General features: G+C 43.7%; 1 protein-coding gene across 1 annotated transcript in view; it reads right to left on the bottom strand.

Moving 5' to 3' along the window:
• Positions 1–410: 410 nt before the first annotated feature.
• The window catches only part of Agbl4 (AGBL carboxypeptidase 4), a 1,251,089-nt gene continuing 1,226,084 nt past the window's right edge, over positions 411–25,415 (bottom strand). The window contains exons 12-13 of the mRNA XM_052175823.1: positions 6,989–7,085; positions 411–531 (exon numbers count right to left, since the gene is read on the bottom strand). Coding sequence (XP_052031783.1) covers positions 411–531; positions 6,989–7,085 — 218 coding nt within the window. The remainder of the gene's footprint in view (positions 532–6,988; positions 7,086–25,415) is intronic.

The raw sequence follows: 25,415 nt of genomic DNA, 5'->3' as shown, positions 1-25,415 counted from the left end.
TGCGTCCCTAAACTAGAAACAACTGCAGCCTGTTTTAAGTGAAGTCACCAGAGTCATGAGTCTGTGACTTTTAAAAGGGAAGAGGGGCTTCCAGGGAACTGACTGGACACGTGGGAACTCGTGAGAGAGGTATGTAGGTTTTCCTCTGCACCATGGAAGATAAAGCCTGTGCTGACCTGATTCCATTCTCATATTCTGTTCAGCATTGAGTTGAAGGCTCACCATTGATTTCCCATTGGTAAAGAGGAAAAAAATCGATGATAAAATTTCTCTCTTTCCCTGACTCTCTTTCACTAGCTTATGCATTATCCTGAAAGCCCTGTCTTGGAAACCAGAAAAGGGCACTTAATTCCATGCCCCAACAAGAAACGCATGTTCCTGCACCCATAATGCCTCCTGGTGCCATGTCTTTAAAAGGGGGTTGATGGATCTGTGTGGTTCAGTGAGTTCTTCTTGTCCCCTTTGCCAATGGAGACGTTGCTGGTTGAGCCCCGCAGGGGTGGGCGCTTGCACGGAGGGGCTTTTTCTTTCCTGTAAAAGGGAAATAACAGAAAGAGAAGACAGCACATACACACACTGTAATGAAGTCACTTGTGTGCATGTCCATCTCCCTCATTTGACAGGGACCTGCTAGGTACAGCGGCCTTGCCACCTTCTTCTCTGTGTCCCCAGAACCCAGTCTAGGTCTGGTTTAGAGCAGTCATGGTAGCTCTGTGACCACTGTAGGATAGATGATGGGTAACCAATGGATAGATGAATGGATGTATTGATTGCTTCCTTCTAGGTCTGGAGAAAGTTTAATTCTTCTACAGCCTCAATCTTGCCACTTCCATTCCAACTCATTCAACACATTACATATGGGAAGGAGATGGGAACACAAAAAAGTTATAGCTTGGAAACCTGGAAGGAGGCTAACAGGATTATGCTGTCTTGTCTTGGGGCTTGATGGACATGGACTGGGGAAACCCTTTTTGAATAAGACAAGGAGGGGGGGAGAGGGAGAGAGAGAGAGGGAGAGAGAGAAGGAGAGGGAGGGAGAGAGAAAGAGAGGGAGAGAGGGAGAGAGAGAGAAGGAGAGGGAGGGAGAGAGAAAGAGAGGGAGAGAGGGAGAGAGAGAGAAGGAGAGGGAGGGAGAGGGAGAGAGAGAGAGAGAACGCACTTGGGAGGGCTGTGACATCATTCCTCATTTCCTGCATGCTCACGAAGGACTTCTGAATTCCAGCTTTATTACTTAGTACAGCCTAATCACAGCAACTCTCTCTTACTGGCATGCTTGGAGAACAGAAGTGTGGCTGTTTTGCCTCTATGTTCCAGCTTTGATTACCCAGCACCTAGTACCCAGCACCCAGTACCAAACACAATAGCCTTACAACCATCATTCAGTGGTCTTGTTCACATAGAGATAATGAGCTCCTGGCGAGCAGAATGCTATTTTATTCACTGCTGTATTTTTCCTCATTTTGTGCCTTCTTTGTTTTATTTTTGGACTGACAAATTGATTTATGTAGTCACTAGATTAATATTTTTCCTCAGTGGGAATACTGGGATTAATTTTAAGCCTCAAAGAACTGCTCTGAATTCCCAAGTTGGTTGAATTCAGGAGTATGTCCTTGGGCAAGGAACTGAACTTCTCTGACTTTACTTGTACAATGAGCATAAGCTATTCCAGTCTTCCAGCAGTGTAGTGTAGTTAGAGAGAGGATATGATTGAGCACCCCAGGTGCCTTCTCATTGTCATTTGTTGATAGTGGCTCCAGAGACTCTAGATATATCAAAGGCACAGACCGACATTGATGTTGTCCTCAACATGTTTAGTGGAGCCCATATCTGTGAAAAACAACCACTCAAAATGAAGATTACAACACAAAGTCAGAAGTGGTGAATGCCAGAAACAGAAATAGAGTAGGCTGTCTGAATTAAGAGTGACAATGTGGCTTGTGGCCATTATGTTCAACCTTGGCCACCCTACCTTTATTCATGGTTGATGAGTCTCAACCCAACTGATGATGGAGTAGGTATCAGCACACACACACAGGGCACATGGCCTTGGCATATCTTTAGCCCTCAGCCCCAGTGCCTGAAAACATATGTTCCTTGGAATTGGTCAACATGAGGAGACTTTCTAGTGCAGGTGACATGGACCTAGACCTCATGCTCCTTAACACTAGTTTTACAAAGCTCATGGATGGACTGTCATCTACAGACACACAATGTGATCTATTGGAGTTTGCTTTGTTTGCAGCACTAACAATGGAAGTCAGGGTCTCACATGAGCGAATCAATTGCTATGCCTCTGAGGCAGTATAATCTTAAAGGAGTCCCTTCCTGGATATAAGTCTCTATTTCCTTCTTTTCTAAAAAGGAGAAGAATGAATGCTGTGTGTGTGTGTGTGTGTGTGTGTGTTTTGTATTGTTTTGTTTGCCTGATAGACTCTGGTGAAATACAAGCTGGAGAAGAGGTACTTATATTGCAAAGTGCCCTCCATCCATAAGGCATTGAGGAGAATAGTTCTTAACAATCCGAGGACGCATAGGACACGAGACAGAATGCTTTTATAGACCAAAGAATATGTAAGGTCCCTAGTGAGACAGGCTTGGGTTTGGTGCCACAGAAATAGATAAAAGTAGATGGTAACATGGTGATAAGGTGTGCAGTGACTAGCGGGGAGTGTGAGGATGCAGAAATGCCTTGTGGTGCAGTTGGGATGGCACAGTGCCACTGTAATCAAAGATGGGGTACCGAGAAAGAAAGAAGACCTTAGATAACAGATGCTGTTCTCTGTTCTCTTCTCTACTCCTTTGGACTTAGCTGTTTGGAAGGCAACTTTTCAGGTTTTCTACAGTTCTGTGGGCACCATGTAACACTCCAGTCGCCATTTTCTGGAAGGTTTCACAGCTGTATATGTCATATGACTTTGGATTTGATGTGTTTATTTTGATTCTCTAACTCCCACACCAGGCTTGGTGTGGAGCAGGTGCTTCCAGGGTGTGTGGTAAATAGAAATGCATTTTGGGTCTTATGTTCACTATCCCTTCACTATGTCTCTGACAACTTGGGTCTTACCACTGCTGAAGCTTCACTGGGTCCTGCTTCTTGTTATCTTCCCAATCCAGAATACCATCTTTTCCTTTCTATTCCACCAATCTCAACTCTTCATGTCCTTAAAATTCAAGTTCAAATCTCAGTCTATTCCTGAGGCCTTCTTGGGATGTGCCTGGTGGCTATCAAGTACTTTCCAGGTTATCTGGTTAGGACTCTTCCATAGGACAAAGAGCTTGGGGAAGCTTTGTGACTGCCCTCCAGCAGTCACTGTATACACCAGTGCTTACTGGAGTGTTGGCTTATTCAGGGCTTAAGGTGTGCAAGTTCTGTGCCATGCACTAAGGATTCAGGAATGAGCTGGTCTGTGAAGAAGCCAGAGCTGCAAAGATACAAGACAGGATAGCATGGGAGGACAGGAGGTGTATGTGAACTGCAGCTAGGAGCTCAGCTGAGGAGATAGCTCTGTCTAAAATGGGAGGAGAGACAGGGAAACAGGATGCATCATCTGGATCAAGTGTTGATGAGTTAGTATGAATTCAGCATCCACAAAATGAAAGGAAGAGCATTCCAAGATAAAGGAAAAGGAGAACAAGCTATAGATGCATGAACATGGACAACACGTTCAAGCTGACACATAGGAAAGGAAGTGGTTAAAAGCAGGTGCTCTCAAGGTCAAGGGTATGGTAGGAGACAGAACATTAAATTTAAAATACTGGCTAAGGTCTTGGAAAGAAGAGGTGTTGGAGTATTACTCTGGAGGTAACAGGGAGCCATGGAGGTTTGTGAGTGAGGACATATCTGATATGAAGTTGTATATAACTACTTGTACTTTTAAGTGTTGTTATATTGTGCATGTTATCAATTGGAGTTCCCAATGGGCTTATGCTATCTGTGATCCTCTAGTACTCAGCACACGCCTAACACAGGATATATACCTTGTACACACAGATTAGCATGACACTATGTATGTTCCTTGACTGTAGCAGAACTTGAGTCTACTTAGATAAGGCAAGTTTAACTCCAGGCTCATGCTCTGCCCACCCACAGACATAGCCTTGGCCCAACCATTTTCCTCTGTTTGATTTTATCCCCTTTGGTTCTAGCTCTAAGAGCCATGACACTGGTTAAAAACAAATATAGGGTCTTGGCTTTACTGATCAATGCTAAGCCTGAGCTCCCATGCCCACATTGCTGCCTCTCCCCAGGCCTTCTTCCTGAGGGGTGGCCCAGCACCCCAGAATGTGACAGGCTTCCAATAGCTGATGGGTAGAAACTGACATATGGCAATTATCCATGGATATGGAAAGAAAAAAAGATTAATTTTGAGTCAAAACATGTAATTTTCCTTTATAACCAGAATTGCTCTTTCACTCAAGCTATTTGATGCTTGGTTGGCAAAGAATACAAAAGGGGGAAGCATTCAAATCCCAACGGAGAGTTAGGAGCCAGCGATCTGGGGACCAAATTCATTCTTAAAGGTCTACTTACCAATCTGGAGTTGAATGGGACTCTCAGAGGCTCACCCAGGCCCAGAGCAGGGCTATGGACTTGGTAGGGAGATAATTTGCTTTTCCTAACTTAAAAGTGGGTATATTTGCCTTAAGTCTTCCTGTGGCCTAGTGAGGAAAGAAGTCTTTGCTGAAAGACTCAATGCTCAGTGTTGGGGTGCCCTGAGCAGTTGAAAGCAGAGGCTCTTAGGAGGAAAACTGCCCTTCATTATTCTCAGTTTTAAGCCCCCTCTCAATCTGGACAAACCTCTCTTGACTGAGGCTAAGCATCCCACAGAGGGGTCAGGTCCTGGACTCCAGTTCTGGCTCTGAGGCTTCTGCTCCCTGGGTCTCAATATCCTTTGCCTACCATGCTCAGGGATGACCCCTCCAAACTGCATTACTTCACTGAATCTGTGATTGTGACACTTACAAAAAGAAAAGTGGTGAAGGATGGAGATAATTTTTATGCAGGCTGACAAAGGACCCCAAAGAGATAATCCCTAAATTAACTTGTAAATGAGATTCTAAGAATTCTTTTGAGTTTTATAAAGCTTTAAATGTTTTAAGAACTTTAGCCAATCAAGAGTGACTTCTAAAGAGTGAACTGAGAACTTTCCTCTAGGGGTGAGCTCCTCAAAGGCAGGGTCATACCTTAATCACCAACTCATCCCAGACCTCCCTCCCACCACAGCCTGGTATATCTTGCTGTCTTCCACAAGTCTATGAATGGAAGAATGGATGGGTATATCCATGCAAGTCTGTGCGGGGCAGGCTGGTACTGCACAGTGGCAGAGAAGAAATAGAGATAACCTCCTGTAGGGGTTTTTAAGGCCTACATAAAGGTATTATGGTGGACATAAAGTCTCCAGATGATCTGTTCCTAATCAGAGATTGGGTGTCATTGGAGTACATGGCCATGAAGACTGTGTGGATCAGGCCTTAGAGAGGTATAACTCACTGAATTATGGAGTCTGGGCCGGCCCAACTAGGTGAGTCAAAGAACATGTCACAGGCTGTCAGAAACTGGCAGAAATCAAAAATTATGAAAACATTTGGTGGCATCTACTGTGTGCTAGGAATTATCCCAACCCTGTATCTAATCTTCAGAACCACATTAAGTTGTTGCTATTATTTCTGTTTAATAGGCAGGTATAGAAAGGCCTAAAACCCCATCACACTCCCGAGAGACGGAGACAGTCCACTGATGGAGCTCTATTGCAGTAGAGTTCAGGTAGCTTTGGAATATGAAACACTCTCTGTGCTATCGACATCGCGACATCAGGAAATCTTCTGTTCCTTTCTGGGTCTCTTTCTCTTAAAGTGCAAGACAAGACATACATGAACTAAATAAGATCATGTACACAAAGTGCTTCATACACTAAGTAACGGTGATTTACATTTTATTAGTAGTAGCAGTGGGGGATGGAGGAGGGTTCGTGGTGCTAAGCTCCTGAGGCATCAAAGCACATGGTGAACATCAGTGAAAAGAATGGTCTGGCAGGAGTATAGAGTTGGACATTGCCACGTCATTCCAGGAAGCTGAGCTACTAGGGGAACAGGAGATGAGGCCCAGAGGTAGGGTACTGCTACCACATTCCAGATGCCACTGGATCTCATTGCCAAGATGCTCATTGAGTGCTTTACCAGAACACATGGGAACTCCCAGCACTTCCAGTGGCTGTTCAGCCCTCAGACAAGATGGATGCTCCCATCCTAGTCTTCTTTCCTCCTTGGATCTACAAGTGGGTCCATCAGAGGAGTGAGATGGAACTTCTTAAAGATGTGTCCTCTGTAACCTAAATCTTTGAGTGTTGAGGGAAGGGGCTATCATAGACTGTGGGGATACTTGTACACCTAGCATTAGTGTTTGAATATACATCTCACAATGACCTGAAAAATACATATAACAGTTCATCATTTACAGATTAGGGGACTGAAGAATTGGAGTTCATTTGTTACCCTTAGAGGATGAGTTACCATGTGAGATGGAATATGTTAACAGCCAGACTAACTTAGATCAGTGGCTGATCTTGGGTCCCCAGAAATACTCCATCTCTGGAGGTTCCTAAGGTGGAAACTGAGTTGGGCCGCCACTGAGGTAGGGTATCACCTGACAATAATGTTATAAGGACTCTGTGGATTGGAGCTCAGAGATAAAGTTTACTGCCTGTAGAAAGTGGACCCTGAGGCATCATTCAGTCTGACCAGCCTGGTGAGTCAGGGGACTGACTTGCCACGCACCATGATAAGCTGGATGACAATCTGGGATGACATCCTAGAAGCTGGAGGAATGGTCTATGCTTAGGAAACCTTCCAGACTCATACTTGTCTGTATCCATATGGCGGCAGAGCTGGGGTTGCCCTTCCTGTGGCACAGGTGGGAAGCTAAGGGTCATCAGAAAGTTAGTCTTAGTGAAGCAAGACCCAAGCCTGTTTGCTTGGCTCTACCACTTACCGAAGTCTTGGCATAGGGACTGCTATCTTCTCAACCAGGGAGTTCAGACGGTAATAATCTAGAAATGTTCTTGCCACATTCCGTCCCAGTTTCATATCTGCAGGTGTGTGTTAAGAAGCAACTTTGAAAAGAGACTGAAGCAGGGTGAAAAGAGACCTAGTTATAAAAAATAAAAATCAAGCAACAACAGTGATGACGCCATCACTCCCCACTGTAGGGTTTTGCTGTGCATTGTCTTGTTGGTCTTCACAAACCTTCAGAGAGAATTATGATCCTTGTTTAACAGACAAGGAAATTAAAGTGCACAGAAGTGGGCATTAGGGTCAAAGTAACTGTACCCCAAAATCTGTGTACCTAGCTTGTAAATATCATCAGGATTTTCCAGTCTGTCCTCATGTTGTCCAGAATGAAACCCAATGAGCAAGACTCAAAGCCAAGATACCCTTTGCTGTTTTTAGACCAGGGCTTGCCTAACCTTTAGGAAACAGGCATTCTCTTGAGAGTAATCTCAGGAAAGCTCTCTGACCCTAAATAAAATCCCATTTCACCTTGCTATTTGACAAATAATGAATCTCAAGGGTATGGATTTATAGCCTATTTATCAAGTCATAAATTCTCCAGGGAAGGAGAAAGCACCAGTTCTATACTGGTATTAATATACTGGTATTAACACCCTGGAATCCATCTATGCATCACATCCACATCTCTGGATTTCTCTGTTTTTCCCTTTGCCTGAAGGGCCTCCCTGACTTCCTCTCAGCCATCATACAGCCATGTGTTGTCCAATTAGTCAGTACCTCTTCATTAGATTTTCCAGGATCTTCCCTGCTGTCATCCCAGGGCGAGAGTGTTGTCCTTGCTCCGTACCTCCATGGCTTTAGAACTGACCTCATTGAGAGCATGTATCATTTCTTACAGGGTGAAAATTGTTTAATCACAGTGGTTCCTTCACAAGCATCCATCAGCTGCAAACATCCAAGCTGTCACCCTTCCCCATGAAACTTATCATCTCATGATTATGTTCACCTCTTTGGCCCACAATAGGTCAGCATCACCTGTCTCCTGGACCATCATTGTCCTGTTCTCTGGGCCTCCTGTCCCAGAATAATAGCCACCTCTAGGATGTTTTCAATAGTGAAGTCAGAAGCTATATTACCTATTCCTGATCTGATGGTATCACTCAGTGACTGAACTCCTTCAGTATCTTTCAGTTGCCTTCAGCTAACAGATTCCTGACACAATTTACAAGGCTATTTATAGCTTGGTCCTTGGTTATGTTCTTAGCCTGCCTCTTGCTGCCTCCTAACTCCTTTTGCAGTTCCCACTCTTCTAATCCTGTAGCCCCTTGGTCTTGGTTCATCATACATGCCACTAGACCACCATGTCATTAATTCCTAAAAGGACCAGCTCCTTCTTAACCTTCAGACCTTAGTTCAATTATCACTTTAATGGATAGATTGTCCTTGGTGCCTTTGCTGGGATAGGGTCTCCATTAGGTTTCCCATAGCATCTTTGCCAGTCAGACTACTCAGCAATATTGTATTTCAACTAGCCCTTCTTTTCAATGGCCCCTCTGGCCTATACAATCTATGAGGCAGACACCATACCTTATCTAGTTGACTCATCTAAATACCTATATGCTTGCCTGACAGTAGCATGAAAAGCACACACACACACACACACACACACACACACACACACGCACGCACATGCACATGCACACACACACACAAGTAATGGCAACCAATAGCTAAGCATTGTTTAGTATATGCTAAGCAATCTTCTAACAATCCAGCGGGAAAAGTCTATTATTGTTCCCACTGTTCAGATAGGGTAAGAGACTTCTCCCAAGGCTGGATACCTTATAAATGCTGGAACTGAGATTTAAACCTAGACTTTGCCTCTCTGGGACTTGCACCATTTCCCGGTTGCATCCATCTTTCTCTTACCTAATTAACCATTTGGAGCCAAGCTCTGTTGGAGGGCACTATTCATAGCCCTGACCCAGGAACACATATTGCTGATTCAGGGGGACATGCAGAGAAGCAGCAGCCTGAGGCTAGTCCAAGGGAGACTTTGGAGAAGGGCTGCTTCTAGTTGGACTATAAAGACTGGGCAGCTGAAGAAGCTTTTAAGAAGGCCATAAGCAAGAGTGTAGAAATACATTTCCATTCACACATGCATGTAAACAAGTATTTTCCTCATCTTTCTTGGGGTCTGATTGTGAAGGAACTTATCCTACGCCCCATAACTGATAATGATAGAATCAAGAGTCAAATCCAGGCAAGTCTGATTCCAGACTATGAGTTTCTGTTGCCCTGGGCTGTTTTTCAACTTGAAGGCACCTTTTCTGTCAAAGCCTGAGTCATCCCAGGTCAGAATGGGGTGGGAGGAGGAAGCACACCAGGCCCGTTGTTTATGACAGTGAGATGTACTGCAGGCTTGCTGTGCTTCTGGGCTGCCACCTGCTTTCTTTCTCTGGCTGTGTCTGACCTTTTCTGTCCCCTTCTCTGAAAAGTCCACAAGCTGGCACTGAGCATGGCTTGTCTGATGAGCAACCCCCAGAGACTGTCTCATGGCTAGGGCCTACAGAGACAGGCTGGCTGCTTGAACCCAGACAGTCTTTAGTTGGCTTGGAGAGACCAAACCATGGATAAGTGTGTTGAAAGAAATAGCTGCAGGGTAAGCAAGAAATGAGCGGTCCCTGTGGACTAAGCTGGTAAGTTTCAGCAGACATTTTTGGAAGCAGATGTGTCTAGCCTAAATTCTGGTTCTGCCACATGCTATGGATAACAGATTTTAATTTCCAAAGGTGTCTGCAATATTATCTCTGGTCTCACATGCTATTCTAATATGACCTTGATGCTCCTTCCACTGAAAGGCATTATGTTCTTTCTCCTTGAGTTTTCACTGACTTTTAAATGGCTTCCAACCAAAAGACTTCCAACACAAGTGGGAGAAGTGACATTGTGAGACTTGTGTGACAAGGTCAATATGGCCAAATAACTGCATCTTGCATTATGGAATACTTGTGCTAGGAACCAAGCTTACAGACAAAGAGAATGACCATCCCAAGGTCCTGGGACTCTGCAAAGAAACCAAGAATAGACCTTTGATCAGCCTTCACTTCTATATCACTCTGATAGTCTAGCCCCAGACATTGTTTCCCTACGACTGAATCATACTGCACAAAAGACCCTCCCACTGAGACTCACCCAAATATATGACAGAGAACACGAAAGGATTGCATTGTTTTAAGCTACAGATCTTAGGGGAAGAATGTCTAACACTTAAATAGAGAACTAGACACTGAGTGACCTTGCACAAGCTACTCCCTATCCCTGAGCCTCCATGTCCTTGTCTATGAAATGTCTACTTCACAAGGTTGCTGGGCTGCAGTGTGGGGCTGTATGTAGTTGGTAAGTAGCACAGGGACAATTGAATGGAGAATGGATGGCTGGATGAATGGATGGATAGATGGATGGATAGATGGATGGATGGATAAATAAATGGATGGGGAAGAAAAAAACCTGATCTCTTTCTTATCTTCTATATTGAGCCAGACCCAACGCAATACAACATTGCTCACCAACAACCTTGAATGTTTACAAAGGAGTTGGGCTGTTCCTAACTACTCATGCTAATCACTTTGGGTAGGCTCTGATAAAATGACAGTTTTAAAGGAGGTTTTGGTCTTGTCTGCGACAGTCCTCTTCCCTTCTCTAGCTACAAAGCTTTATTCAATCCAGATTATTTCTTACCCTGGCTCTGACTGAGGAAAGGAGCAGAGCAAAGGTGAAGGGCAGTAGAGATTGATTGAACACTTTCAATTAAAACAAGCTGTCCTAGAAGAAAGATTTAAGATCCAGGTAAAGAGAGGCAATAGTTTTCTTGGCTGGACCATTTTCAATATATTGCAGTATTAAAGAGGAAAAAGTGGGGTGAAAGCTCTCAACCATTCATTACTCTCAGAAATCTCAGGATAGTCTATATGTTGAAAATTTTTCCATCCTCATGTTCAATTCATTTTTCTATTTCTCAAAGATGGCAGAGAGTGGTCAGCTATCAGGGCACATGGGGCCTGAAACTTAAAGCTGAGGATGGAGCATGGATTCAGTCAGCTGAGGTACTTGGAAATTTGGACTGATCCAGTGACTTCTACCCACTACTATCTTGACACAGAGTAGCTCCTATTTCTCAGGTTCTTTAACAGGCGATTGGAGCATAAACATGTTCTATGATTCCCATCTAACCATCCATCCATCCATCCATCAATCCTTCCATCCATCCATCCATCCATCCATGCATTCATGCATTGATTCAAACATTTTTAGGGATCTTCTCATAGACAGACTGCTGAGATACATATCAGGAATTGGGGTTAGATGAAAATGAATTAGAGTCTAGAGAAGGAAACCAATGTCCCTCAGTAAACTATATTACCAAGCAGGTGGTTAGTTACATGGTCACCTTGACAAAAGTGGCTACTGGTTTTTAGAATGTGCTCTGTGCAATGTAGTTATTGTCACCAACATTCCCCACAACCCAGCCATACCAAAGAATTAGTCTATTTTTATTTCAGAGATAATAAAATAATAGTCAGGGCTTATGTTATTAACCCAGACTCTCATTCTTTGAAAGTGATGGTGGTAGCATCAAACCCCAGGATTTTCTCAGCTTGTGTGTGCTGTCTCTTCTCTGGAGTGTGACCATAAATCCAAGCACAACATTCTCTTTATGTAGGGGGAGGCTGACTTCCAAATGAAGAAACTGTGAAAGGCTTCAAGGAAGGATGCTTAGATCTGAAGAACAAAAGACAACTTTAAAAGGGGAAAGGGGGGCTGAGAATGGGGCCCAATGGTGGACCACTTGCCTAGAATGTAGCAAGGGCCAGTGTTCAATCTTTTGTACTGCCAAAAAAAGGGGGAGTGGTGGAGGCTTATGTCAGCTGAGGCATGGGCATGGCCAGGGATCATGTTGTGACAGGAAAAACAATAGAGAAGACTGAAATGTCACCTAACTGAAGTTCTGAGTGCAAGGTAAGGCTGGGATGCAGCAGGGGCCAGATGCACCAAGGACTTAACTGAAAAGTTAGGGAACTTAAACTTCTCTTCTGAGGGCTGGAGAGATGGTTCAGTGGTTAAGCGTGCTGGCTGCTCTTCTAGAGGATCCCAGTTAGAATCCTAGTACCCACATGATGGCTTACAACCATGTGCAACTCTAGCTCCAGGGGAGATGATGCCCTCTTCTAGCCTCTTGGGCACTGAAAACATGATATACATGCATACTGTATACGTGGTATACAGACATACATGCATGCAAAAAACCCATATATACGAGATAAAAACAAATCAATCTTTTTTTTTTTAAAAAACAAACTTCTTCTGTTTTACAGACAGTAAAACAACAGTGAAAACTAGGGGTTGTGTTTATTATTTGTTCAGTAACATATTCACTGTTCACCTGCACACATAGTCACTGTTCAGGCTTTTTGATTTTTGTTGGTTTTTTTTTTTTGAGGGCTCAGGGTATAATAGCTAAAAATCAAACAAAAACAATTAAGGCTAGGAGTGGAGACATATTGAAAAGTACAAAAAACATGGCAAAGTATGAAACTGTAAGTCTAATTACTCACTGTAGGCTACTGTAGAGAGTCTGACCCTTGGAAGTAAACGAAAGGCCACTGGACAGGTGGAAGCAGGCACAGGACACACCCTAATTTACACCTGTAAGAGATCTCGGCTCTGTAAAACCTCAGAAGCAAGGGTGGAAGCAGGGGCGCAGTAGTAGCGGGATGGATGTGGTGAGCTGGATGCTGCAGGGGTAATGGGGATCGCAGGCATTCTCAAGGGTTCGAGGAGACAAATAGTGACTAAAGAAATCTCTGGCTTTCTGGCTCAGGCCTCAGGCCTGGAGCATGCATGAGTACTTGTGTGAGGATTAAGAGTCCATAGGGTTGTGACCCAGGCCCTGTCCCTGGGCCTAACTTCACTGTGAGTAAGTGTAACGCACTGTGCTCAGACATCCTATCTCCTCATTCTTCCATTCCACAAACATCACTGAGAAAGCACTGATACTCAATGACACTGATACTCACAAGTGAACCTGTATGTACACACATATGTACACACACATACATGGCAGCTTGCAACTCCCAGAGCTCAAATCTTATAAAGCTCCCTCAGGTCTGGAGCCTTTTCCACTGTCCTGGTCTTTCCCTGGCTGCCTGTCCCACAGCTCTGCTGCATTCCCTTCACCCTCTTCAGCATCACCAACACCACCACACAGCCTGCCCTGCCCTGCCTTGCCCTGCCCTGCCCTGCTGTGTGCTAAGGTTCCCATCCCCCACCCACACCCCCTCCCCCAAACCATCTCATTCCCTCTTTCCCTTGATGTGTCCCACATGCAGTTCCACTACCTACCTTCATTTTGCTGATGAGACATTATAAGTCATTTTTCCCCATGAGATACATCAAGTATCTGCCCCAAGAAAGACTGAAGGTCATTCACTCACTCTCTCATTTATATGTTTGTTAAATGTGACCATACATCAGACACTAGAGTTTCAAGCTTCAGGGCAGTCTCTCCTGGTGTCACATTGCCTTCAAATCAGAAAGCTTAACACCTTCCTGTCCACTATCTAGACACCTTCACTGAAAAGCCTTTCTCTGCTCACACTGCTTTCCCAGCCAGCTATGGATGATCCTCATTGAGCGGGAGGATTGATTCTGCAGAGGGCTATGCCAAAGACATGCCATTTGTCTTTGGTAAGGCTGACAACACTGCTAGAATATTAAGAAGCAGCTATCTGGGGGCCTGTAGGTAAAGCCTGAAGAACATGACGAGAACTCCTCTTTTGTCTCTGTCTGCTTCCCTTGCCAGTCCTCCTACAAGGTCAGACTGGAGCATGACTAACCAGATGAATCCTGCTCTGTAGTGAGTGTGCAGGTTGCAGGTATAATCATAGAGGCCTTTGCAAATGCATAAAAAAAAGTCTCCCAGACATCCTTGAGAGTAGGAGGCCTAAGATATGAGAAGGTGGAAAAGGGAGGGAGGGAAGGAGGTGGAGGAGGACAAACTAGAAAGATGTAAATAGATAAGAAGCTATGCAGAGAAACTCATCAGGATGAAACTGGAAGATAAGGAAAGGAAGCTAATACAGGAGATGAGGTAGAGCAGGGCTTGAAAACCGAAGGAACGTGGGATGGGGCAGAGATAGGGAAAAAAATAGGAAGCAGTGACAGGAAGAGAGATAGTATTACTAGAAAGCCATATATACAGATAATAGAGAGGAGGGAGGGACAGAAGGAAGGAGGCAGATGATGGGCAGGAAGGGAAAGTAGGAAGCAAAAGAGAGATGCAGTGTGGCAGAAAGAGAAACAGTTGGGAGTAGTGGACAGACAGGAGGGAAGGTTTACTGAGGAAAGTCAGGGCCCAGGAGGCGCAGGGGTCCCCATCCCTGCCCTCCTCAGGAGGCAGGCCAACCTGTGACTAGGGGGAAGGTGCCTGCAGCCCACAACAATGAGTTAGAGTTCAGGGTAACTAAGAGCCTCCATATCGGTTTCTATTTGCCATTGGAACAAATAATTATAAATGTGTTAACGTATAATACCAGATATGTAATTCTTACAGTTCTGAGGCCCAGAGTCCAAAGTTCCCTGGGCTGAAAAGAAAGTGTTGCCAGGAGCTGCACTTCCTCCAGGGGACAAACGCTTCATTTCTTGTGGCTTTTGGCATTCTATGGCTTGTGGCTCTATCACCGCAGGCTCTGTTTCCTTAGTTCACAGGCTCTTTCTTAGTTTGCGTATGTCATCTGTCTTTCTACCTCCCTCCTGTTTGGCTCCCTGTGATACAATGGAGGGCCCACTCATTAAGACAGGATGCTTTATATATCGGTGAGTACATATCATGTGTGTCCTTTTGGGTCTGGGTGACCACATTCAGGATATTTTCTAGTTCCATCCACTTACCTGCAAAATTCATGAAATCATTGTTTTTAATAGCTACTACGTTGTGCAAATGTACCACATTTTCTGTATCCATTCTTCCACTGAGGGACATCTGGGTTGTTTCAAGGTCCCTGTGGAGGCTTGTCACCCCAGCATAGGGGGATGTTAAAGGGGTGAGGTGGGAGTGGGTGAGTGGGTGGGAGAACCATCTTCTTAGAGTCAAAGGGGAGGAGAGACGGGTTGGGGGGTTTGCAGAGGGGAGACCAGGAAGGAGGCCAACATTTGCAAGATTATTATTTTAGTTTAGAAAAAAATAAAGAAAAAAGATAGAATGCTCCTATCTCAAGGTAGTAGTGGCAGTGAGTGGCAGCTGCTGCTGCCTCCCTCCTCTTCCTCCTCTGTTTGGTATTAAGACAGGGTTTCTCTGAATATCCCTGGCTGTTCTGAAACTTGCTCTGCAGACCAGGTTGACCTTGAACTCAAGAGATCTGCCTGCCTGAGTGCTGGGATTAAAGCTATGTGACACCATCACAGCCCAGGTCATGACTCTTTTTTAAAAAGACATTTAAAAAAATTTATTTATTATGTATAATGTTCTGTCTGCATATAGCCCTACATACCAGAAGAGGGTGCCAGACATTATTATATATGGTTACGAGTCACCATTTGGTTGCTGGAAATTGAACTCAGGACCTCTGGAAGAGTAGCCAGTGCTCTTAACCTCTGATCCATCGCTCCAATCCCAGCTCAGGACTCTTAATGAAGGTAAGAGAGCAGTAGCCTCCATGCAACTCCACTGGTAAAAGGAGTCCAGCCAACAAAGGAGAAGCTGTCTACCGAGGACAGTAAGGTACTGAAAATGAGGTGACGGGGAAAAAGAAACATCATGGAGTAGAAGAATGGCTTCTGAGAGAAGTACAAAGCAGTTTGCAGGTCTAACTCAGGGTTGGTGCATGGCTCGGAATCTCATACTACAAATATGCTGGCTTTTGTTTGTTCTTTGTTTGTTTGATTTTTTTTTTGTTGTTTTCTGTTTTTTGTTTTATGAGACAGGGTCTCACAATACATTCCTGACTAATGTTGAACTCAGGATGTAGATGAAGCTGGCCTCTAAGTCTCAGATATCCACCTGACTTTGTCTTCCATGTGCTAGGCTGCTGTATACCACCTTGCCTGGCATGTTGTAAATTGGTTTTTAGTCTACTATGTCTGATTCTTTCCTTCCTTCCTTTCCTCTCTCCTTCCCTCCTTCCTTCCCTCCATTCTCTCCCTCTCCTTCTCCCTCTCCCTCTTGCTCTCTCTCGCTCTCTCACTCTCCCTCTCTCTCTCTCCTTGGTGGTGCTATTACTGTTGGTTTTCTGCTCTCTGAGTAGTGCTGGGACCCAGCTTTACATCTAGAGTGCGCTGGGTTGGATGGGTGCTTTGCCTCTGAGCTATTGCTTAGCTTGGTTGAGAAAACTGTATCTTAACTCCATAGCCGAAGTAAAGAGAAATAGCACAATCACCATGGATACAACATTTTGATGGACCTTAGAATTGGCCACTTCCAAGGCCTTTGGGTACACAGACTGCTGACAAACCAGAGGACTAATCCAAGATGGCGCATTTGCTGTGTGTAACAAGCAGATGTGAACCACTACTCTCAGGAGGCCTATGGAGAAGGCAGCTACCCTAGACCCCAGCATAGCACTCACACTCAAACTGACTAATCACTTGTAGAAAAACTGTGGAAAAAGTACCCAAGGAATCACTTTTGGTATCAAACTCATCGCTACAAAAGTGGTAATTAGGAGTTGTAACCAGACTCCTAATTATTAATGTCTGTAGACTGTTTCTGTGGAAAAGCTAACACTAATAGGTCCCAGGGATTGGGCTGTAGGTGTTTGTAGACATCATTACTTGGCAATCCATTTACTCTGAGTTAATCTGCTTAATAAAAGCCAAGAATGAAGACTCTGGGGAGCATCAAGAGAAACATCCAGGTCCTTGTGTCCATGACTCAGCCTTCTGAAGAATCTCTGGGCCTTTGGTTTTTTTCCAGCATTGATGAGAATGTTGTTCCTACAATTCCTAATCGTGTGACTCCATGTTCTTCAACCTTATATTGATTCTCTGACTTCTATAGGGCAAGATCCACATTCTCAAATCTGACTTTCATGATCTTCCATTAAAATGGTTTGTGTCTTGTCCCCTGACAGCACTGTCTATTTAGAATGCAGGTTTAGAAAGCATGGCCTTTGTGTGTTGAGCTGTGACCAGGGGCAAGCTACTTCTCCAAGCTTCAGTTTTCCCATCTGCTAAATGGATAATGCTGCCCACACCCAAGGAGAAGCCATTGGGAAAAAAAATTACTATGTCTGTGGTTCATGTCTGCTTGTTACACACAGCACATGCAAAATCCAAATGTGGCATGTAGTGGCTTTTAAAATTGTCACTATAATTTATGAAAGTGCCCCTTTCAACAGAGTGTCAACTCTTCAAGAACAGGGTTTTTTCAATTTCAAATTTGTCTCCAGAGATAATGATCACATGATTGGCTTATTAACAGAAGCAGGGAGAAAGAATGAAAAACAGAACTCCAGGGTAAGGGGAAGAAAAAGAAGGGGAAGAAGGGTTGAAGAAATCCTTTTCTAAAATTCTCCTCTCTGGACATCCAGGATAAGATTCTCTAAGTTGTTTCCATCTTGTGTGCCTAAGTCCCCTATCCAGTAAAATTTGCTTCAGGCTGTACCAGATGACCTAGTTCTAATCTCCCTTTTCTGTTTCTTCCAAAGACCTGAGATGCCATTTCTGCCCAAGCAACAGACAAGAACAGTCTTAATAGGCTTGGAGGAAGGTGGCTCCTACTACTGTATTAGGGAAGTCAGAGAAAAGTCAGTTAGAGGTTGCCTGGACCACAACAGGTGTGTGTCTGAGCTCAGGCGTGGCAATGCCTGATTCTAGGAACGGTGACTTTGCAGGGGTTTTTGGTCTTTAGAAGACATTAGGCAGGTTGGAATCATTCATTAGTCTTGAATCACTGGTTCATTTAGCTGACATCTATCAGGCACTTCCTGTCTGCTAGGCCATTTACACACCACAGACTATGTTTACGCAGAGTGAACAAAGAAGGCTGTGGGGGTGATGTCTTACAGTTTGGGCACTGCTGACACTTGAAGCTTCCGTGCTGTGGGACCTTCCTGAACATGGTAGGGTGTTCAGCGGCATCCCTGGTCTCTCCCACTAGATGTCAGCAGTGTTTATCCATTGTGAAAATCAAAGTTCTCTTTAAATACTACCCAGGATTCTCCAGTGTGTGTGTGTGTGTGTGTGTGTGTGTGTGTGTGTGTAGGTGCATGTGTATGGGGGGTGGGGTAACCTAACTCCTGGGTTAAGAATCACTGGCCTACAGGCTGCAGCGTATCTTGTGGACAAGCTACAGGTAAAATGAGAACGGTGAGCAACAGCTTTGCTGTGCAGAACCTTAGTTTCTCTAGCTGGGACAACTGGTACCTGAGTGGGCTGCTGCGTGCTGTGTCACATGAGACAGCACAGTAGGAGGGCTACCTCAGCCCTTGTCACTTTGGCTTTGCAGACTTCCAGCTCCAGCATCACTCAGTCTCTGTGCTGCCTGACCCCTCTCCATTCACCCTGGGCTCCCAGTCTTTGTAGTTCACCTGTCTATTTGAGCCCCACTTCTTACTCTGGTTGGGCATTATCTACGCCCTCCTGCTCCAACATTCTGTCATGCCTTGCTTCCACCCCAAGCACCAGCCACTTCCCAGCAGTGTTTCCTTTTTCCCAATTGACTAGAAAATTGACTGTAAATTTGGCTCCCTAAATCTACTGTGGCTGCCCAGCTGGGCCCTGGTCCAGGGATGGCTGGGGCTGCGGTGCCAGCCCAGCCTGAGGGGCTCTGCTGCTTTGAGAGATACTCAGGCACTGCTTGTCTCATGGATATTTTTAGAAGTTTCAACTGGTACTAGTTGAATTAAGACTAAAGACTAAAGTCAGTGTCTGTGCAGTTGCACTGGGAAAGGGAGAGGGGCAGGGAAGAGAGGCGTGAGAATCCTGAGGAACGTGGAAGGAGCCTGGCTTCTCTCCTGTCTGGCTTCCCCCCGCCCCCCCAAGCTTGACTCATGTGGGTCAAGTCTCCTCTGTGTGTGTGTCAGTTTTCTAAGACATAAAATGAGAAGAGGGATTGATATAGTAATTTTTAAATGTTTTTCTGCTCAGATGCACTATAATATAAGCCTCTGGATCATGAGTTCCCACCTAGGGCCAGTTTCTGTATCCTTTGATATTGCAGAAAAAATGATCGTTACAAATGTCAAGAACTTGTGCTCTAGACCTGTAGGTGTAGACCACTGAATATATCACCATCTTCCAAGAAATGCTTCTTCTTGTCACTTCCTTATTAAAGATTTCTATTTTATGTGTCTCTGTTGGGGTATGTGTAGTTTGTGCAAGTGCCCCTGGAGGCCAGAAGAGGACATTGGATCTCCTGGAGGTGGTTGTAGGCTGCCCCATGCCGAGAACTAAACTAAGGTCCCCTGGAAGAACAGCAAGTACTCTTAAGTGCTGAGCCATTTCACTAGCCCCCTTAGCACTTTCGACCCTTTTCCTCTCTCAGATTCTGCCTCTGCTTAGACTAGTTAGGATCTAATGCAGGGGGCGAAATCAAACTACATGTAGTATTGGAGGAAACCTAGGTAAACTCTATTTAAAGCCTCAAAGGGTCTGATAACCCAGTTAACTGCAGGAGTCACAGAGCAGTGCAGGAAAGATGGCTTCTGACTGGGTGCCTGCAAAATACACCAGGGTCCTAGCCATTCTATAACTGAGGACTGGTGGAAGCCCCAAGCCTTGCACTCATAATTGAAGGTCCGCCGAAGGGTTTGCTTGAGGATGGGTTACAGAGTGATGAATCTTTTTAAGAAACCACCCTCTTTTGCTGTGTCTTCGTTACTGGCTGGGCTTGAGTCTGCAGATCTCACAAGTATTTGTGGAATGTCAAAATACTGTGTCAAGTTCTGTGTTTGCGTCTCAGCTTACATTAACATTGGATAATACTGGCACATCTCTTCTGGGCTTTAGTTTTCCCATTTATATAACAGGGGTGACTTGGGTTTATTTCACAGTTTCACCATCAAGGTATTATAAGAGCTCATTATTGGCTACCTAATGCCTGCTGTCCTAGCTTTGAGTCATCTTCTCCACATCTAGAAATGATCCTATCCCTAGAAAGGTTGGAGGTTAGGCCTAAAATTAAGAATTTTAGGATCCTCCTGGCTCTGATATTTTAAGACTTTCTCTCCTACTATTTTTCTATTCTTTTAAACTTGAAATTTAGGAGATATAATTAGTATTTGTAACCAATTACTCTCTTCCAGGCATTGGGCAAGTTTCATTTGTTATTCACATGAGAATGGGGTAGATTATTACTCCCGTGTCACAGTGTAGAAATACAGTTCAGAGATGTTAATTGTCTGATTATCTCTTAGCCAACAGGAGCAGGGTTGCTACTTCAACCTATCTGACCAGCTAAAAGGACTGTACCTTTAAGAAAATTATTACTATGCAATGGTTCGCTTTAAAAAGTGAATTCATTGTTTATTTGATGTATATTTTACATCTTCTGTGAAATGTGTCATAGTGTGTGAGATTTGGAGACAAGTTCAAGCCCCTCTCTTGAACAATCATTACAGAAGACAGATAGGATTGCAATACAGGACAATGGCTACCGTGGCAGAGTTCTATAAGTAAGCAAGGCTCAGAGAAAGGGCTTAGTGTTGAAAGGGTTGAAGGATCTTGGAGAAAACTCTCTCTCTCTCTCTCTCTCTCTCTCTCTCTCTCTCTCTCTCTCTCCCCCTTTCTCTCTCTGATGAATCTTGCAAAATTATATTCGTGTGTGTGTGTGTGTGTGTGTGTGTGTATTTAGGGGGCAAGGACAATTTCATCTGTCATTCTTAAGAACATCATACAGCTCTCTGATACAGAACCTCTCATTGGTTTAGTATACCCTAATTAGGTCATAATGACTGACCAGTGAGCCCCAGGGATTGGCTTGTCTCTGCCTCCCCAATGTGGAGGTGACAAGCACATGCCATCACATCCTGGAGTTTTACACAAATTCTATAGATCAAACTTAAGTCCCCATTCTTTAGGCAGGAACAAGTACTTTACTGACCTATCATCAAAGCCTCTAGATCAGTCCTCACTACACAATCCAGTCAAAAACAATGGATAATGTTTATGTACCAGGTGTTTGCCTCATTGCTGAGATACAGCTGCACCAAACATCTTTTTTTTTCTTTTTCTTCTTCTTCTTTTTTTTTTTTTGGATTTGGTGTTTTCGAGATAGGGTTTCTCTGTGTAGCCCTGGCTGTCCTGGAACTCACTCTGTAGACCAGGCTGGCCTCGAACTCAGAAATCCACCTGCCTCTGCCTCCCAGAGTGCTGGGATTACAGGCGTGCGCCACCACCGCCCGGCTTGCACCAAACATCTTAGTGTCATGGAGTTGGCCTTACAGTAGGAAAGACAGACTATAAACAGACAATAAATGTTTTGAAAGACTGGAAACTAGGGTATTTAGAGGAAAAGTAGTGGGTGGTGGCATGGAAAGATCAAGTTATATTAGAATTTTCTTGTACCCAAAACTCTTGGGGACGTCCTGGCCAAGCTGATAATGACCCTGTCACGTGATGGGTTCCAGGCTGTGCTTAAACTCCCTATATTCTTGTTCAACATTTAGAACACAGAACAATTTCTCTGGAGCTTTTCTTTTCCTAGTCCATTCACACACTGCTGGCTTATCTGTCTGCATGACTCTTTTCTTCTGGAACTGATAAATAGTAACCAGGATAAATGCAACATTAGGATCCAAAACAAGTCTGTTCCTGGTCCCTAGCTTTATTTGGACAATAAGACAACAAGCCAGGTTAGAACTCATGGTCTCCTCATTCCTTGGCAACAGGAAGTCTTTATTTTTGTCTCTTTAACCTCCCTCTGCCTGGAAGGCTACACTAGCTTCTGCTTCAGTGCTTCTAGGGAACTACTACTAGCTCTTTATACCTCAAACCCAGATGTCAGGTCCTCAATCAAGCCTTTTCTATATCCCAGTCAAACCCTCCTGGCACTTCTTGGTGTTTCTTCACAATCCTCTCAATGATGATTACTTTATACTTGCACATGTATGTTAAATACCTTTCTAACGTACTAAACCATTAAGTTTCCTGACTGTAGAACCTGTATCTGTTTTGTTCATTGTACTTCCTTGTGTCTATCAGAGTATGTGGTAGGTAATATGTTCAGTTACTAGCTTTGAAAAACAATAATCACTGCTAAGGATTGGCATTCAGAAGGAAAGCTGGTCATTTCCTCTATGGACTGATGTTATCTCTTAACTTTAGAGAGAAAAGAAATGAAATTCACCTCCTGGTATTAAATAGATAATATAATTGTGAAAGAGAGTTCTGTAAGGTATATGGGTGTATACAAAGGCCAGCATTACAAAGGTGAAGTGGCCTACCTCTTTCTTCTTTACTCCTATTCTGCCAGAGTGAGGGATCCTGAAATGGAGACAAGGAAACCTTGATAGCTGCACCAAAAGAGCCAGAGACATGATTCTCATGGCTGCAGAAACGAAGAAGGTTCTGAGGAGATGATGACCCACTCACACCATACAAGTGAACCCTGGATCCAGTGGAATTTAGTGAGCTATCAGTACACCATGAATCCAATATTCTTCTCTTGAACCATAGGCTCTCAGAGAAAGGCTCTGTGGATTTGTGCAGAGCAGAGACTTATGCCTGGGAGCTACTGGGATATGCACATTTGCACACTTATCTCAACTGCTCTTTCTCCATCTTTCTTCCACACTAGACTTCCTGAGTTCCTTGAGGTAATAAATAGCCTCTCTTTTCTCAATACTTGCTTGCTCACAGTCTAACACAGCACAAATAAATGGATAAATAAGTAAACTTTGGACAAGTGACAAATGGTTCCTCCCTTACTCCTTGGTTTCCTTAAGTGTAGGATGGCAATAACCTAGCACTAATGAGAGTTCATGAAGACTGAACAGTAATAATAATAATAATAAATGTAAAACAGTAATAATAAATGTAAAAGCTCCCAGCGAGTCAACATGGAACTTAACCAAGGCAGATGCTCAAAAGTCGATCATGTGTGTGTGTGTGTGTGTGTGTTATTTGTCTGTCTCTAGCCACACATCCTGACTTCAAATCATCTCTAAACTTTGCCAGTCTCGATATTTTCTAGACTTAACAGTACATGCATGTTTAGAGAATCAGATACTCTCTGTGTGAGAATATGCCCACAACAGCATTTATCTACTTAATTTTTCTGTTCTTAGTGTCCATGCATGTGATGTTTCATTTCCTCATCTATCTCCAAATTTAGTGTCTATAGTTAATGAGGACTGACTCTTGTTAAAAACAGTGTCAAGTCTGCCTTGGCTGATAGTACACTCAATGTCTGCTTGCCACAGATATTTGTTAGGTACAGCATATGGTCAGGGACATACAGTTCTGAGGCTATAGCAAAAAATCACAATTGATATAATTTGCATTTGAATGTCTTCTAAAAGAGCCTGTGTTGAAGGCAGGCCTTCCCTAGTGTGGGGTTATTAAGAAATTATACAACCTTTAAAAGGTGCTGCCTGGTCAGAAGGCTGTAGATCTTTAGTTGTACAATCCAGTCCCTTCTTTTTGCTTTTTGTTTCCTGGCCCTGAGGTGAACAAAATCTTTTCACAATGTATTTCACATTCTTGCCCTAATACAGGTGCCCATAACAGTCACCAAAGCCTCTAAAACAATGGGCCCATGATGGACTGGAATCTTTAAAACTATGATTCCAAGTAAGCCTTTTCTCTTTATAGGTTTATAGGTTTATCTCAGGATATAATATGTATTTATTATATGTAATTCATTTTATATATTATAAATCTATATAAAATATGTATATATACATATTAGACATACATACATATATGCATACATACACATGCACACATTTGTTTTGATTTTGTTTCTGCCATGCATGCATGCACACACATACACACATACACACATACAGTCTTTAATTCCAGGGCAGTGGGGTATCCACCAGTAGCTACATGCAGCCATATTGCATCTATTAGGAGAGGGCTTGTGTGAGAAATGGGCTCAACATTTAGGCTCTTTAGGGCACTGAGGATGAAGAATGTGACATCAAGTTCTGATGATAATGAGTCTCCCAAATAGTACCTAAAGCTCATGCTCCTTTGAGCTTAAAAGTCTTGGAGTTGGTTTCTTTTCTTGTAGTCAGTGAACTGGTTTCTGTTACATGCTGCCTCATATTGGATAACAGAAGACCTTAGCATTTGTCTCATCAAGCTCCGAGGTTTACAGGTGTGGTAGAGCTTTGCAACACTGGGTGAATAGTTTTCTTACAGAATTCCACCCAGTTTTCTGAGTAAATATATTGCTTCGCTTCTCTCCTGCTGGCCAGAACATTGGGAAGGTTGTTCTTTTGCCTGGATAGGGCCATAGAATATTGATTTTGGTCACTTAATACTAAGTCTTTGTCCAAGGGCGAGAATTTTCTAATCAAAGTCCTTGTCAGAAGCCAGGTTTGTTTTGCATTACAATGCTTTGGTCTCCCAAGTGGAACTGCTGATGGCCTTTCCTTCCCTTCCGCACAGTGTAATCAGCAGCAATTAATTCTAATCACAAGGAGACAGTGAGAATGAGCAGAGCATTAATTGGACAAAAGTAATCAAAATCTCCCTCAGCTCACAGTTGGTACCTGTAGGCAGGGAAACATGAGTAGGTACGAGCATATGTTGTGTATACACACACACACACACACACACACACACACACACGTGCGCTCGCACATACACACTAACCAACTACAAATGCTGTGTTTTGTATGAAGGAAGGATTACTCCAGTGAGATTATAAAGAAGAGTAAAGGATGACTATGCTGTAGTAGGTAGAAAAAAATCAAAGACTTTGGAATCACAAAGATTCTACCACTAGCCAGTAGCTTAAACCTAGCTTTCTTATTTATAAAATGAGGACATGTTGCCCTACTTCAAAGTGGCTTAGAATATTAAGTAGGATAATGCATAGAAAGCACTTATTTTTGCAGCAGGACTCCTAGGAGTGCTAGACTATTTTCTTTTCATATTAAATATCTTTTGTGACTGGTGGAGAATGAAGGTCAAGGGCATCTGAAATTCATATCCTTAAATGTTCTTGATCCAGCCTAGCCTAACCAAATGCCTACTGATTGCACACACACACACACACACACACACACACACACACACACACACACTTCCTTTTCCTTCTTTTCCTTCTAGGTTTGTAAATGCTGAGAGGGAACCTGGTACCCAGCTTGTTCTCACATTGCCTGACACTTGGCAAACAATGAGTGTACATTCATTGAGTACCTGCAGTGGGAACCTAGGTCTCTGCTCACATTTGCACC

This window comes from Apodemus sylvaticus, chromosome 3, assembly GCF_947179515.1.
Source record: "Apodemus sylvaticus chromosome 3, mApoSyl1.1, whole genome shotgun sequence".
NCBI classification, from domain to species: Eukaryota; Metazoa; Chordata; class Mammalia; order Rodentia; family Muridae; genus Apodemus; species Apodemus sylvaticus.
Note: the sequence above shows the minus strand (reverse complement) of the source record. Positions and strands in the feature narration are given on the sequence as shown.